We start from the raw sequence: 16,056 nt of genomic DNA, 5'->3' as shown, positions 1-16,056 counted from the left end.
TCTTAAAGTAATCTTTATTAGTAATTAATTAAAAAACCTATATAAAGAAATAAAAATAAAACTAGAATTTATTAGAAATAAGATAATAAACTATGCTAATAAAAAAAGAATTAAGGGATTAATCTTCTTAGAGGGAGATATAATCTATTTTATAATAAAAAATATTAAAATAAAATAATAAAATAAAAAACTTAATTATAAATATATTAAACCCTATAAAATTAAGCAGAAAATCTTAGAAAATAACTATAAATTAGACTTATTACTAAAAGTTAAGCTCTATTTAATTATTTATATTTTATTACTTAAATTAATAGAAAATATTATTTAAATTAAAACTAATAATAAGCCTAAAATAAAAGTTAATAAACTAGAGGAATATATTATAAAAAGTATTCTTAATATAGATAAAATTAATAATAAAATAATATATTTTATAAAATAAAAAAACTACCTAGACTTAAAAAATATATAAGAACCCCTAGAGTATTTTACTAGTATATAATGCTTTTTAAAGAACTTTTATTAATAATGCTAGGATTAAATAAAGGCAAAGCATTAAGAAAGTTATCGCCTAAGCTAAGGGATACCTAGTTAATATTATTAGGGATATAATTAAACTAGAGATCATAAATAATAATACCCTCGTAAGTATTATAACGATTGTGTATATTCCTAAGGGATAAACCAGCTATGCTGGGTTTATATTAGTAAATAGACTAATCGCGCTATGCTTAAATAAGGGGGGTATTACGTCTAGTAATATGCCTAAGGTATTAAGTATAACTAAGTTATATTAATAGCTAAGGTAGCTACTATATAGGAAAGTAAAATAAATATGTTTTATATACTTAGATATAGCTTATGATTATGAGTTATGGCTCATAGTGAGTTATAAGTCCTTCTATGAGTCTAGGTCGGGCTTATAGTATATACCGTGAGTTACTAGCCCTAATTAGTTGCTTTCTATAAAGGTATATATAACCTAAGTTAGTGCCATAATATGATATCCCCTCTCTATTAGTTCTTATTCTTAAGACCTTTTCTTATGGCCATCCCCCCTTAGTAGGTAACCTATATCTATAAATATTCCGCTATCTAATATAATACTAGAATCTAAAGCTATATATAATCGCAAAGTATAAGCCCTTCTTATTAAAAATACCAGGTTCCTTATTATGCCTTATAGCTATTATGAGCTATAGTAATTAAAATGCTAGGCTAAAGAAAGCCATAAGCATTGCGCCTAGTATACCTATTGGGGCCGCTAGTGTAATAGTTATAGGGTTTCCTTTCTTAGTGGTAAGTTTATTTTTTAGCGTAATATAATTTATTTATACTAAGTATTTATTATTAGCTAATTATCTTACTTAAGAGAAGTATTAGTTAAAATAAAAAGAGGAGGTTATAAAGTTAGAGTTAATTGCCTTATAGTAATAGGTAAATAAGTAGTTAAGTTATTTAATATATCTCTATTACTAGAAGAAATAATTAGTTAAGCAGGGCGAGAAAATACTTTATTATAATATCGAGATATTAGATAAGCTAGAGGTAATAGAGAATATAGAGTCTTTTATAGCGGTAAAGGCATAGCTAGCTAGGGCTATAGATATTATTAACTAAGGTAAGCTCTTTAATTTTTCTATTATTAATAGAAATATTTTAGGAGTTATTATATATTAATAAGGTATTCTAGGGGTTCCTAAGTATTTTCTAAATCTAAGTAGTTTTTTTATTTTATAAAGTATATTATTTTATTACTAATTTTATTTATATTAAGGATAGCTTCTATAATATATTCTTCTAGTCTATTAACTTTGGTTTCTAGTTTATTTTTAGTTTTAACTTAGATAATATTTTCTATTAATTTAAGTAATAAAATATAAATAATTAAATAAAGCTTAACTTTTAGTAATAAATCTAATTTATAATTATTTTCTAAGATTTTTTATTTAATTTTATATAATCTAATATATTTATAGTTAAGTTTTTTATTTTATTATTTTATTTTAATATTTTTTATTATAAAATAAACTATATCTCCCTCTAAGAAGATTAATCCCTTAATTCTTTTCTTATTAGCATAATTTATTATCTTATTTTTAATAAATTTAAGTTTTATTTTTATTTCTTTATATAGGTTTTTTAGTTAATTACTAATAAGGATTACTTTAGGGTTAATAATTATATCTCTTATTTATTAGTAGATATCTAGGATAAATCTAAAATTAGCATAAGCTAGTATAATCTTTATGCTTTTATTTATTACTATATTATAAGCTAGCTATATAGCTAATAGCTTCTTAACTTAGTTAGTTTATTTATAATTAATATAGCATTAGAGATATTATTTTAGTATTTAGTTTATGCGTTTTATTTGCTTATTTATTTCCTTATAGTATATAATAGAGAGTTTATAGTTAATTCCTAAATATTCTATAAGGCTTTACTAGAATTTTAAAGCAAATAATAGTCCTTAATTTATAATAATTTTAAATAGTATATTATATATCTTAGTAATATAAAAATAAAAAAGGTAGGCGAATTCTTTTATTATTATTAATTCTCTATAAGGTATAAAATAAGAAAATTTCATAAGTCTATCTATAATAATAAAAATACTATTATAGAAGTTTCTAGTAGCTAGTTCTTTTAATAGGGGTAGTTTAATAATAAAATCTATAGTAATAGAGTCTTATAGTTATTATGCGACTAAGAGTAGTTATAGCTTCCCATAAGGTTTATAGTATTATACCTTAGTTTTCACGCAAAGGTTATATTATTTAATAATTACTACGACTATTTTATTTATATTAGGAAAGGTAAATATTATCTTAACTTATTCTAGGGTTTTATTAATTCCTTAGTATCTATATAATAAGTAGCTATATATTTTATATATAAGTTTATAATATAGTTTATTTAAGATTTATTACTTATTAGTCTTTTTATTATCTAGGAGTTATTTATTATATTACTAGATCTATTCTAAGAGTAAATTGCCTTATTTTATTATATAGGTAGCTATATTAATCTAATAAGATATCCCTATGATTTTACTTTATTTATAAGTTAGTATTTTTCCTTATTTCTAGATATATTTATAGATAATATAGTTCTAGGCTTATTTATAGTATTCTTCTAGGAAGTCTCCTTAGAAGTATTTATTAATATATTTTATTAGTCTTTCTAAGTATTTATAGTTCATATCATAGAATTATTTAATAATTCGTTCCTTATGTTTCTTTTCTAAGAAATAGGTCTATTTTTAGCTTATTTATTTAGCTACCTTATAATATTTTTCATATTAGAATATTCTTTTTTATACTTTGGCCTAGAGCTTATAGTTATTATAATATTATTATATAGCCTAGGTTATTTCTTCTAGGTTCTTATAATATATAACTTAGTAATAATAATAGTTAAAGATAGTCTAAAATACTTTATTAGGGATAAAAAGTTTTCCTTTATAGGTCTATAATTTATCTTTTCTTTATTAATATCCCTATATATAATTAATAAAGTCTATAACTTATTATTTATATTTCTTAATAAATATAAGGTACTTTAGTAAAGATACTAGCTTTTATATTTACTTAATAAACTTCTATTTAAGGTATCCCTCTAATATAAAATATAAAAATTATTTTTTAGCTTTAATCTTTCTAGTATTTAAATTAGGTTATTAACTAATAATATCTACTTTACTATTTTTTATTCTTTTAATATAAATAATAATATAATTAAATTCTAAAAGATATTTAGCATATTATAATTATTATTTACTAAGTTTTTATATTTTTATAAAATAAGTAATATTCTTATAATCTATATATACCTTAATCTAGTATTTACTTCTAAGGAGATAATATTAAAATTCCTTAAAAGTATTAATAATTATAAGGAATTCTTTATTATAAATAAGGTAATTAAGTTCTACTCTATATAGCTTATAAGAATAAAATATAATTAGGTATAAGAGTTTTTTATTATCTTATTATCTAATCTAAGCTCTTAGTGCAAAGTCTAAGGTATCTATCTCGAGTTTTATTAATTAGGATAGGTTAAATATCTTAAGTATTAGTTTACTTAGGATAAGTTCCTTAATTATATAGAAGGCTTCTTATGCCTTATCCCTAAATATAAATATTTTATTTTTCTTTATAAGATTAATTAGTAATACTATGATTTTCCTAAATTATTTAAGAAATCTATAGTAGTAATTAATAAAGCTAAGGAAGGCTTATATTTCCTTAATATTAGTTAGTTCTTTCTAATCTTTAATTACTATAACCTTCTTAGGGTTTATATATATCTTATTATATAAGATAATATATCTAAGAAATTTTACCTCTAAGGCATAAAACTTACTTTTTTTAGGTTCTATTAATAAATTAGTATCTTATAGTATTTATAATACCTTATAGATATATTCTATATATTCTTCTTTTATTTTAAAAAAAATAAGAATATTATCTAGGTAATATATAATAAATATATCTAGGTATTCTTATAGTATATTATTAATTATTTATTAAAATATAATAGGTATATTAATAAGTCTAAAAGGCATAATAAGGTACTTAAATAGTCTATACTTAGTATAAAAAGTAGTTTTCTACTTATATCCTTTTTTAATCTATACGAGATTATAGGCTCCTTTAAGGTTAAGCGCTATAAAGTATTTTATTTTAAATAATTAATCCTTTAACTCGCTAATAAGGGGTAGCGGCATATAATCCCTAATTATAATAGCATTAAGTATCTTAAAGTTAATATAAAGGCAAAGCTTTTTATTCTTTTTTAGGATAAATATAATAAGATATCTAATAAATAACTTGCTTTCCCTAATATATTCTTTTTATAATATTTCTTTAATATATTCCTTTAATATTAATAGTTATATTATATTAAGTAAGTAGAGTTTATTAAAGCTAGGTTATTTTCTATTAATAAATTTAATTTCTAAATCATAGTATATATATAATAATAGGCCTATCTTAAGTTCTTTTATAAAGAGTTTTTTATAGATTTAGTATTATAATAAGATATTCTTAAGTTATTTATCCTTTAGTATCTTCTTAATTTATTTAAGGTTTTCTTCTAATTAATAGAATTACTATATAATATATATAATTATTTACTAGTTTTATTATTTCTATCTATTATGGTATTTATATTATATTTCTTTAGGTAGAGAGGTATCTTATATTTACCTCTACCTAACTTCTCTAATATCTTTAATAAAAGTTTAAGATCTTATATTATTTTCTAAGTTATTATTTATTATAAAGAGTACTTTCTTATTAAAAGAGAGCACTTAGCTAATCTTCTAATCAAAATATAAGTTAAATTAGCGTAACTATAAGTACCTAAATACTAGGTTATAGCTTTCTATAGGTATAATATTAAATAAGATTCCTTAATTTTTTCCTTTAATAAAGACTTTAAAGTAATTAATCTCGCTATTTATAACTTTATTATTATAATTAAATTATTTCCCTTTAAGGTTAATTATTATATAGGGCTTTACCTTATACCTCTATAATAACTTAAGCCTATTTACTATTTTTAGGTTAAAAAGGTTCTACTTAGCTCTATTATTTACTAAAGTATATAGCTATTCTCCCTTAACTTATATTAATATTTTAAAGTATCTTAGGTTAATACCTCTTTTTATAGTATATAGGGCCTTTTATAGCATTATTAACTATTCTTCTACCTATAGCTCTTTTATAGGTAAGTTTCCTAGTTTTTTAATAATATATAGCCGGTATAGTTATACTTATAGTTATTATAGTTATATACTCCATAGTTATATATATTATCCTAGCTATATAGCTAGTCTTAGTATTATTATTTTTATTCCCATCCTAGGTTTTTATTATTTAATTATATCGCTAGTTATTAATCTTTTAGTTCCTCTTATTCTTTCTAATTAACTTATTTCTATTAGTCCTTAACCTTATAGATTATTTATTTATACTTCTAGATAGCTCTATATAGTTCTTCTTAGTACTTAGCGCATATAATACTAATAGTATTATACTAATAAAATACTTAGTAACCTTTTATTTTATATTATATATAAGGGTTATTATTTAGCTAAGCTAATAAGGCAATAAAGAAATAATCTTACTTTTATTTCTCCTTTTAATATTCCTTATATTAATAATATTAATAGGATATCTATAAGATATTAAGATATTTCTTATATATAGGGTATATCTATATATTATCTTATAGGTTAAATAATACCTCTTAATATCATAGGTTTTTAACTAATTCCCTATAATAAGCTCTAATATAGATTTCTTATTTATATACTATATCTATATATTCCTATATAATCTAGATATACCTTTCTTATAAGTCGTTCTAATACTTATTATTATTCTTATTATAGAGCTATAAGTAATCCTCTTTTTCCTATAATTCTTTATTGCTTTTTTAGCGCTTTTATTATTAAGAGCATTCCTTATATAATTCTTTTTATAGTTTTTTAGCTTTATACTTAAATTTAGTTTAATTAATACTATTACTACTTGCCTTAGTAATCTAGTTATTACGTAATAGCCTATTATATTAGTCTACTTATTAGTATTTATAGATCTTATTATATTTCTATAATGCCTTGACCTAATATTAGGGGCATAGGGTATAGTTATATTATATAGGGTTATTTTATCTATAGTCCCTTTAGTGGGCTATAAAGGGCATTAGGTATTACTCGTCTTTATTATACCCTATGATTTACTTTTTATAGTTAAACCCTTCTACTATAGCTTCTTTAAAGTCTACCTACTTAGCTAGTATTAAGGGCACTTATTGCTTTTGCCTTATTAGTGCTATTTCTTTTTATTTAAGTTTCTTAGTAACCATAATAATAACCTTTTTGCTATTTATTATATCTAATATAGGGTTTTTTTATTTTATTAGTTTTAAGAGTAGTTATTATTATATATCTTAGGTTTTTTTTAGTTATTCCCTTATTTATCTTACTTAGCTATAAGCTATTCTAATATCTAGTTTTTATTTATACTTATTTTTATCTTTTCTTATTAATATATTATATCTACTTTACGATATTATAATAAGTTTAGTTATTTAAATCGCAATTTAGGGTTTTTTATTTTCCTAGTAGACTTATTATATTGCATTTATATACTTCTTACCTTCCGGGAGGGATTATTATTAATTTAGCTAGTAATATCCCTCCTTAATATCTCATTATTTCTTATAATAAACCTTCTTAATATAGTTTATTTTATAGTAATATTAGTATTTAAGGCTATAATAATCTTATTTACCCTTTTATATTACTCTAAGTACTATAGGGCTAGCTTTAATGCTATAAGAGGTATTACTACTCTTTTTCTTACCTTAATTAGCATTAAATTATATATTACTAGCCTTATTATTACTAAACTTAGGGTTTTATAGTTTCTTCTATAAAAACTACTAATTATTAATCCTAATTACCCTACTAATATAATTAATAAGGTTATTAAGTTAATTTTCTTTATAAAGTTTTACTTAGACCTCTTTCTTAAGTCTATTAAAAAAAAATAATATTAAGGGTTCTTAGTCTTAATTAAGCTTTAAGGTAAATTAGAGATATTTTATTTTATATTTTAAGGCTAAGTAGGTTTACTTAAGTGCCTTAATCTCTCTTTTAGCTTATGCCTTTTTATTAATTATTCTAAATGCTTATTAGAGTATAGCTTTAAAGGTCTTAAAGCTAAAATAGAGATTAATAATCTTAGGTAAAAGTTTAATAAATAGGGTAATAAGGTATTCCTTTATAATAGGTTTAAATTAGGCTATAGCATACTTAGTGAGTTATCCCGCGGCGTATTAGACCTTATTAGATACTAGGTTAAATTATATTAGATAATATATTATAAAGGCATATAGCTATATAAGGAAGGTAAATAGCTTATAAGTAGTCCTATTAAACTTCTCTAGGGGGTCTAGCTTTAGGATTTCTCTTACATCTTTGCCCCTTATAGCGGCGGTTATTATATTATTAACTTCCTAGATATTGTTTATATATTAGGCATTTTATATTTACTATGTTTTGCCTATCCTCTCGATTAAGTTATATATATTATCTATTTTAGCGCTTATGGCGGTAATCTAAGCCCGAAGTTATTTGACTTCGTCGTTATTAGAGCTATCCGCGTCGTCTATATCTTCGTCTTAGTTAGCTAGGGCCGATGCGGTAGGTAAGTAATTGGCAGGTGGGACCTACTGGTAATTATTTGCGGGAATTACTTAGGTAGCTATTGCGTTTAATATTATTTAAGGTAATATAAGTAATCTACTAAATAAGAGCTATTAATATATAATGATTATATATATTCCTAAGGGATAAACTAGCCGTGCTAGGTTTATATTAGCAGATAGACTAATCGCGCTATACTTAAATAAGGGGGGTATTATATCTAGTAATATACCTAAGGTATTAAGTATAACTAAGTTATATTAATAGCTAAGGTAGCTACTATATAGGAAAGTGCAATAAATATGTTCTATATACTTAGATGCGGCTTATAATTATGAGTTGCGGCTTATGGTAAGTTGTGAGTCCTTCTGTAAGTCTAGGTCGGGCTCACGGTACGTACCGTGAGTTACTGGCCCTGATTAGTTGCTTTCTGTAGAGGCACACGTGACCTGAGTTAGTGCCATAACAAGTATCTAGTATAGATAGAATACTATCTTATTACTCTACCTCTTAGAGACCCTAATAGGTAGCCTCTAAATACTTCTCCTTTACCTGGGCCTAAATCTTATAAATATGCGATAAATAGCCTATAGTAGCCGCTAGGCAAGACTATAGCATAGCTATCTCCTTATAAAGCTTTAGCAAATTATTACTAGCCTTACCCTTATTTATCTCTAATTTCCTCTCTTACTTTATTAGATTAATAACTATAAGATAATATTAGAAATAGGGATTATAGTAAGAAGACACAGAAGAAAGATCAAACTTATAAGATAATACTATATAAATACTATTATAAGACTTTTTACTATAGATATACTCGCTATAGTAAGTAGAATCTATGGATATTAGGTACCTTTTGCCTAAATAGAAGTAATAAGTATAGGGCATATTAGCCTCTTTATTAATAAACTTAATAGAGAAGGTAAGTATATTAATTTCCTTATCCTTATAGGAAAACTATTTAGAGATATAATTAGATATTATATAATATAATAATAAAAGGTCTAAGTTAGATATACTAAGAATAGAACTAGGGAAATAAGGGTATATAGGTCTTAAGGATAAGACCTAATAGAGGGGAGATATTATATTATAACCCTCGCGGTTATATTATATAGTCCCTATAAATCCCGAGTTTTAAATTACTAATTATAATAGGACTAATATAATAAGGACTAATATTATTCTTAGACCGCGTCATTCTTAGAATAATATCACGCCCCCTCGCAATTAGCTTTACTTAAGGAAGCCTAAGTATATAAAATATGCTTATTATACCTTCTTATATAATAGCTACCTTAGCTATTAATATAACTTAGTTATACTTAACACCCCTTAAGCATATTACTAGATGTGACTTATACTTACTATTACTTAGACTATGCCTAATACTCTCTGCTAATATAAACCCAGCACGACCGGTTTATCCCTTAGGAAACACATAATCATCACAAATAATAGATTATTATTCCGAGTCTATATGAAAAAATAAGCGGCAAAAGCAAAAGCAATAACTAATTACATATAGGGACTTCTTAATATAAAATATAGTTTACTGCTAAGCGCTATATAAAGCGCCGTTAAAGTATATATTCAGCTAGTACTGCTCTATAGCGCCGAGGCGTAGTACCTAGGTATAACCCGGCCGCGGTGGAACTAACTATCTAAAGATATAACGTACATGATAAGCGAGCGCCGCAGACAAGTGAGCGCCGCACTTTCACATTTCTTAGTATTTGCACCTTATTAAAAAAGTATTTAAAATAAATCTAGAAAAATCAATCTAAGCCTAAAGTAGATATACTTTCTAGAGTAGCTTATTAAACTTATATTTATTGTTATAGAATTTTCTAATACTTAGATTATTAAAGCTTAGTAAGCTAGATAGAAAAATCATATTCGCACTGTATCAATAGCTATTTCTCTATAAAGGAATTTTTTAAAAAATATAGGAAGATTATATACAGCTTATTTAATTATTGAATAGCTAGAAATACTCTTTTTAAGCTTTTTACCATTTTATTATGATTTTTATTAACTTTTAAAATATAGAGTTTTAGTGCACAGTATAGGTGCGGCGCTTGCTTGTCTGCGGCGCTCGCTTATCATGTACGTTACCATTAATTATCTAATATCTCATCCAGAGAATAACCGAGGCTATAAACTAATCTGTGAGAGTTATTCTACCTGTCTGGAAGATAATACCTATCACCGCCCTCCACCGGGAAAGCGGGATATCACTAGTCGCCCAGCTTCTCGAAGCACCACGGCTCCGCTGCTTAAGATAAGGCTGGCTGGGGTATTCCCGGAGCCGACCTCCGGAAGAATGTCTTCTCCATGATAAGCCTCAACACCACAGCTCAAGGCTCGACTCCCCAACGACCTCCCCACTCCATCCCCCGCTTCTCTTACCGGCCATGGCTACAGCCCCCAAAATCCCATTCTCAAGAATCGCGCATGGCAAGGCCTGGAGCTGGGTCTTGGGCGCTATTTCATTCCTCCCGAGTTCTTTGACCAGTCTGAAGAGAATTGCCCTGTCGCTGAACAAGAATGGGTGTGTACTCCAGTTTGAGATCTGGATGTTTACTAATTTCATAGTGGGAGGCTGATCCCATCTCCATTCCCGGATTGACGGTTGACTTGATGTCTAATCTGCGACCGGCTCTCCAAACCAGCCCCTTTCCCCGGTTCACGAGGCATTTCGCGGCCTTGCCACAAGAGATCAGGGACAGCATTATGTCGTTTCTTCTCGTCGAGTCTGTCGCTCTAGATTGCAACAACCTGGCCCCGCAATCGTACTGGAAGCAGCTGTTTCTGAACGTTCCATTTCTATGGGACCTTGACTTGACAGTCATTGATCGAAAGCCATCTCCCATTGAGAAAGGAGTTGGTTGGGATTGGGAAAGGCTCACACACCAGGCGCTGGCTCCCGTGCGAGTTGCGTTTACGGAGGAAGGAAAGGACACCCACACCGCTTGGGATTATCACCAAGTTGGGCTTGTAGTTCCTCCTGGACTCAAGAATCGTCGGAGGATCTGGCAAATCTTGGAGGAGATGTTCTCAGACGACGTGGAAGTGTATCATTCTAAAGATGATCCTGGTGATTTGGATTCTTCAGACTATTAATGGGACATAGCATGGCCGCTCTGCTTCTTGTGGCCAGAACAAATAGAATGCAATCATGTGGACGCGCCTTGGCAACTGCCGTGTTATGGGTGCAGGCCAAACCAACTTGGAAGTGGTCACCCGGTGCGTGAGACCCGTCAAAGGAACGATAGCAGGCGCGAACCGTCAACTGTCAATCTTATTCTTTGCTCCTTTTTTCTTCCTGAGACATCAGTCTTCAGCGATTGACCAGATACACATCATCCAGCATCAACTCTCGGCAACATCAACTCTCCAGACCATCATCTTTCTCGCATCATTATCACGGTACGATACCTTCGTCCCTTTTTTTGCGTCTACTAACAACAATTCAGATGTCTGCCTACGCTCGCGATGTTGGCGATGCTCTCGCCGCTATCGCCTCCCAAGCACGTGCGCGAATCGACAGTTTTGCACGCCAATACCTCGAGTTGCATCCAAACTAGGAGAAAATGTCAGCGCGTCAATCCAAATCGATCTTATCCAGCTTCATGGACCTGGTTCACCGAGGCTGGGACGGAAAAACCCTGGGCCATCCTCCTACTCTTGGCTACCACAACCCAGTAGAGAAGGCCGCTGTCATTGGTGTCTTTTCTGCCCATCATCCAGACAAGGATGTGCGCGGTAAAGAGGCTCTACTCGGGATCCAGTCCTTTGACCCCCAGCGACACAGGATCTACTGGGCGTGGATGAACGATCAGGGCACATACCAACCGCAATCAACTGTTGAATTTGGTGATGGGCATACCCTGGCAACGGTGCGCAAAGCCGCGGCGGCGGCCTACGACAAGGCCGAGCACGAAGCAGTCCGACAACACAACATCAATGTGCTCTTTTATCTGGCCAGACGAGAGTTGCTGGTCGCGGAGGTGAAACTCAATCCAATGGACTATGGCTCCCCGCTTGTGACGGAGATTTATGTATCGTGGATGCTCTCGTTGGGTGAGGACTTTTTGACGCACATCACGGCAAGGTCCAGTGAGTAACTTGGGTGATTGTTTATCCTTGTTCAAGGCGAGGCTGCGTTGGGTTTTGGCATCGAGGGCTATTCACGGGATGGATATGGCGCATTCTGGGCAGGTTTCAAATGAGTTGATAGGTATCTTGAACAACACAGAATAGAGACTATTGACCTTCAAGTATCTCAGTCTTGGCCGGTCTTGAACAAGGAACCGTTCTGTTATCAATCGAAACAATCAATGTGATCAAAACATGGCCGGGAAAAGAAACCGGTCAAAATCAGAGTAATCCAGACTTGACAAGTCACCTGCTAGACTATTCAGCCACCTCATGTCGTCCATCTGCTGCGGCGGCAACTCGGCCTGCGCCTCTTGAAGCGGAGCGACAGGGAAAAGCTTGAGAATGTCATTGAGGTCCGAGGCGCACTTTTCCTTGCGCTTCTGATGCATGAGTATGAGGAGCGACGCCGTGTTGAGCGCTTCTCTCGTCGCATCCGTGTTGTAGACTGTCGCTACATTGCTAAGACACTGCATTGCGTCTTTGAGTTGGGATATTGAGGAGACGGTGTCGATGGCTAAGAGGACGCAGACGACTTGGAAGGGTACGTTGGCCATGTGATGCCATGGCGAGCGGGCGTCGAGAATGGTTTGGGCGGCTTCTATACCTTTGGCGGTGATGGAGAGGATCTGATCGAGCATGGTGCCTGTGAATGAGGTGTTCATGGATTGCAGTCGACGGCAGAGACATAACGTGAGGTTACACTGGGCGAGGATCGACGGAGGGACTGAGTGAACACGGCCCAATACAGCTGTTAGGGATGACTCCAGATCAGAGGCCGCCGGTGCCTTTTGAGGATCAAGGTCTGCCGACAGAGGAAGTAGCTCCATCAGCTCGACAGTAAAGTCACCTGGCCTCACAGACGGCATCTCCATAGTCGCGTTGCAGAGTGCCACTCTTGACCTTCCCATGTCGTATGAGATCCAGATGTTGAGGTGCTGCGCGACGGCCAGTAACCTTTTTCGAAGTTCGGCGTCGACTTCAGGCGCTGGTGATGGGAGGACCGATTCGTCTGATGGATCCCAGTGTAAACCAGCTGCTTCGGCGAGGTGCATGAGGGTGCAGCTAGCCATCCAGGCTGTGTGGGGGGTTCCCACTGCGCGGAGGTATACGACGCGGAGGATCCACGCTGTGACGTCGATCGCGGACGGGATGTCGGACATGGTCTGCTCGAGTAGGAACCTTGCTGACTCTACCAGGTCGAGCTCCACGGGCATGGGTTCTACTTGAGAGTGTAGACAGCCGAGAGCAGCCATGCCGCATAGAACAGCATCGTAGGACTGTCCCTCGCCGACGGTCCATCTGCTCTCAATATGTTGCTGTATATCCTGATGGTCGATGAAGCCATAGATCGTGTCCACCTTTTCATAGTAGACGGCTGCCAAGCTCTGCATGTCCGTCTGGGACAGCATGTCGGTGATTGGCCGACAAACAGGAGGAACCCCCGTCTTCCGAGCCCCGAGAAAGGCATTCCAAGCGAACGTGTGCATCCGAGGTGCATTCTTGGGATCCAACCTCAGAGCCAACCTCCGCAAGAACGCGGCCCCCGAGTTTGCCTCTAGCGACCGGAGGTGATTAGGTGACGAGGTTGTGTGCGGACTACGCAAAGGCTGAACCTCTTGAGCCGGCGAGGACTGCACCAGATCATGACTCTGCTCTGTCCTCCTCTTCCTAGGTCCCTTGTATACGCACTCATACTCGAAGCGTACACAGGCCGCACACGGCTGAGCACCATCGCACTTGCGTTTGAGATCCCTACACGTTTCGCACGCGAGCTTTGAGCGTTTGCGACCCTGCAGTGGAGGCATTGTCTTTTTTGTCGGGTAGTTGGAGAAAGGTTGAAGTGACGTTTGCTTGGGGGGGGCTGGATTGCTGACCAAGGGCGGGTACGTCGGGAATAACGGGTATCACGGGAATAGAGGCGTCATCGGCAGAAACGGGATAGACGCCCCGAGGCCAAGAATGACGAAGGGCGTGGGTGACTTATAAGAAGAGGGGAAGCCAATTTGGTCTTTGTCTATTCGTTGGTTCAATTGAAGTCAGAAACATTAATACAATATCATTCATCATGAGACGTCGAGAAAAGGAACCCTCGTCTGGCGATGACCTCTCAACCGACCTCGAGCAGTCACTCCAAGACACAACCCCAACTCCCGATCCCAATCCTCCTCCCGACGGAGGCTTTAAAGCATGGCTACACGCAGGACTCTTACATATTGTATTCTTCAACACGTGGGGCGTCGCGAATGGCTACGGCATCTTTCAGCAATACTATTCACAGACACTCGGTGAATCTGCGTCGTCCATCTCGTGGATAGGCGGTCTTCAGATCTTTTTACTCTTCTCTGTCGGGGTCATTACGGGCCGTTTGACCGATGCCGGCTACTTTCGTCCTATTTTTGCCTTTGGCGTGTTTCTGCAGGTGCTGGCCCTGTTCATGACGTCGCTTTGTACCACGTACTGGCAGATCTTCCTGGCGCAGTCTGTATGTCTGGGTCTGGGAAACGGTTGCACATTTTGTCCAGCCTTGGCTATTCTATCTCAATATTTCAAAAAGTATCGAGCCTTTGCTGTTGGTCTCGCTGCGGCTGGCGCTGCAGTCGGCGGCCTCGTCTATCCCGTCCTGATCAACTGGCTCATCTTTTACGACAATGTTGGATTCCCCTGGACTCTACGCACCATGGGCTTTGTCATGCTTGCAACATACATACCTTGGCTGATCTGGTTTGAACCTCGCCTGCCGCCACGGAAGAGCGGGCCTTGGATTGACAAGTCGGCTTTTACTGAGCTGCCCTTTATCTTCTTCTCCATGAGCATGTTTTTCAACTTTTGGGGGCTTTACTTTGCATTCTTCTACCTTGGTACATACGCTCGCGATAAAGTCGGCATCTCGGAGCCAATCTATCTACTGATGATCCTCAACGGCGTTGGCATCTTTGGGCGTATTGCGCCCAGTCTTATTGCCGACAAATGGACCGGAATGCTAAACGCACTCATTCCGTTGAGCTTCTGCTCGAGTTTACTCGTGTACTGCTGGGCCGCAGTAAAATCCACCGGCGGACTGTACGTGTTTGCAGTCATCTACGGCTTCACCGCCGCAGCTCTACAAGCTCTCTTCCCGGCTGTAGCCACAACCATGACGCCTGATCCGAGCAGAACGGGAACACGAGTGGGAATGATTCTAGGGATTGTTAGTGTTGCGAATCTCACTGGTCCGGCTATCTGCGGTGCAATCATCAACAAGTCGAATGGGAGGTATCTGGAGGCCGAGATGTTTGCTGCCTCTTCTATTCTCCTCGGCGCTTTTATGGCACTGGCGGCGAGGATTTCAAAGACGGGCTTCGTGTTGAAAGTAAAAGTTTAAAAGTTGATTGATAAAAGCAAATAGACTCAAATTATTATAGAAGCAATTCAATGTTATTTGCATTCTTCTCCCTGTTACGAACTATTCCGGTGGTCTGGAAAAGAGGCCTCGTCGTTATGACAGACAGTGAGTCAACTGTAGTCTCTCACGCCAATAAAGCGCTGGCTTGGACCGGTGAAGAGCCATAACGAACTTTGGTCTGTGGCTGCATGCGATTACTATTTTAATCATCAATTGACGTCAGCGTAAGCGCAACATGCTTCTTCACTGGGATGAGGTATCTCGTATTCACCCCTGCAAT

The 16,056-nt window shown here is 33.7% G+C and overlaps 3 protein-coding genes across 3 annotated transcripts; 2 read left to right on the top strand and 1 right to left on the bottom strand.

The window, feature by feature from the left end:
* Positions 1-10,337: 10,337 nt before the first annotated feature.
* NCS54_00172900 (Hypothetical protein) lies at positions 10,338-12,360 on the top strand (the record flags this gene model as incomplete). The annotated part of the gene is made up of 6 exons (XM_053147349.1): positions 10,338-10,343; positions 10,590-10,784; positions 10,829-11,330; positions 11,604-11,662; positions 11,710-11,804; positions 11,862-12,360. The coding sequence occupies 6 exons, from the start codon at positions 10,338-10,340 to the stop codon at positions 12,358-12,360; spliced, it is 1,356 nt and encodes a 451-aa protein (XP_053003324.1).
* Positions 12,361-12,579: 219 nt separating this feature from the next.
* NCS54_00172800 (Zn(2)-C6 fungal-type domain-containing protein) lies at positions 12,580-14,199 on the bottom strand (the record flags this gene model as incomplete). The annotated part of the gene is made up of 1 exon (XM_053147348.1): positions 12,580-14,199. One exon carries the CDS (start codon positions 14,197-14,199, stop codon positions 12,580-12,582), a length of 1,620 nt encoding a protein of 539 aa, XP_053003323.1.
* Positions 14,200-14,459: 260 nt separating this feature from the next.
* NCS54_00172700 (MFS domain-containing protein) lies at positions 14,460-15,755 on the top strand (the record flags this gene model as incomplete). The annotated part of the gene is made up of 1 exon (XM_053147347.1): positions 14,460-15,755. The coding sequence occupies one exon, from the start codon at positions 14,460-14,462 to the stop codon at positions 15,753-15,755; it is 1,296 nt and encodes a 431-aa protein (XP_053003322.1).
* Positions 15,756-16,056: the final 301 nt, after the last annotated feature.

The sequence above is a fragment of the Fusarium falciforme genome, chromosome 1 (genome assembly GCF_026873545.1).
Source record: "Fusarium falciforme chromosome 1, complete sequence".
Classification (NCBI taxonomy): Eukaryota; Fungi; Ascomycota; class Sordariomycetes; order Hypocreales; family Nectriaceae; genus Fusarium; species Fusarium falciforme.
The sequence above is the reverse complement of the archived record's forward strand: the minus strand, read 5'-3'. Positions and strand labels throughout refer to the sequence as shown.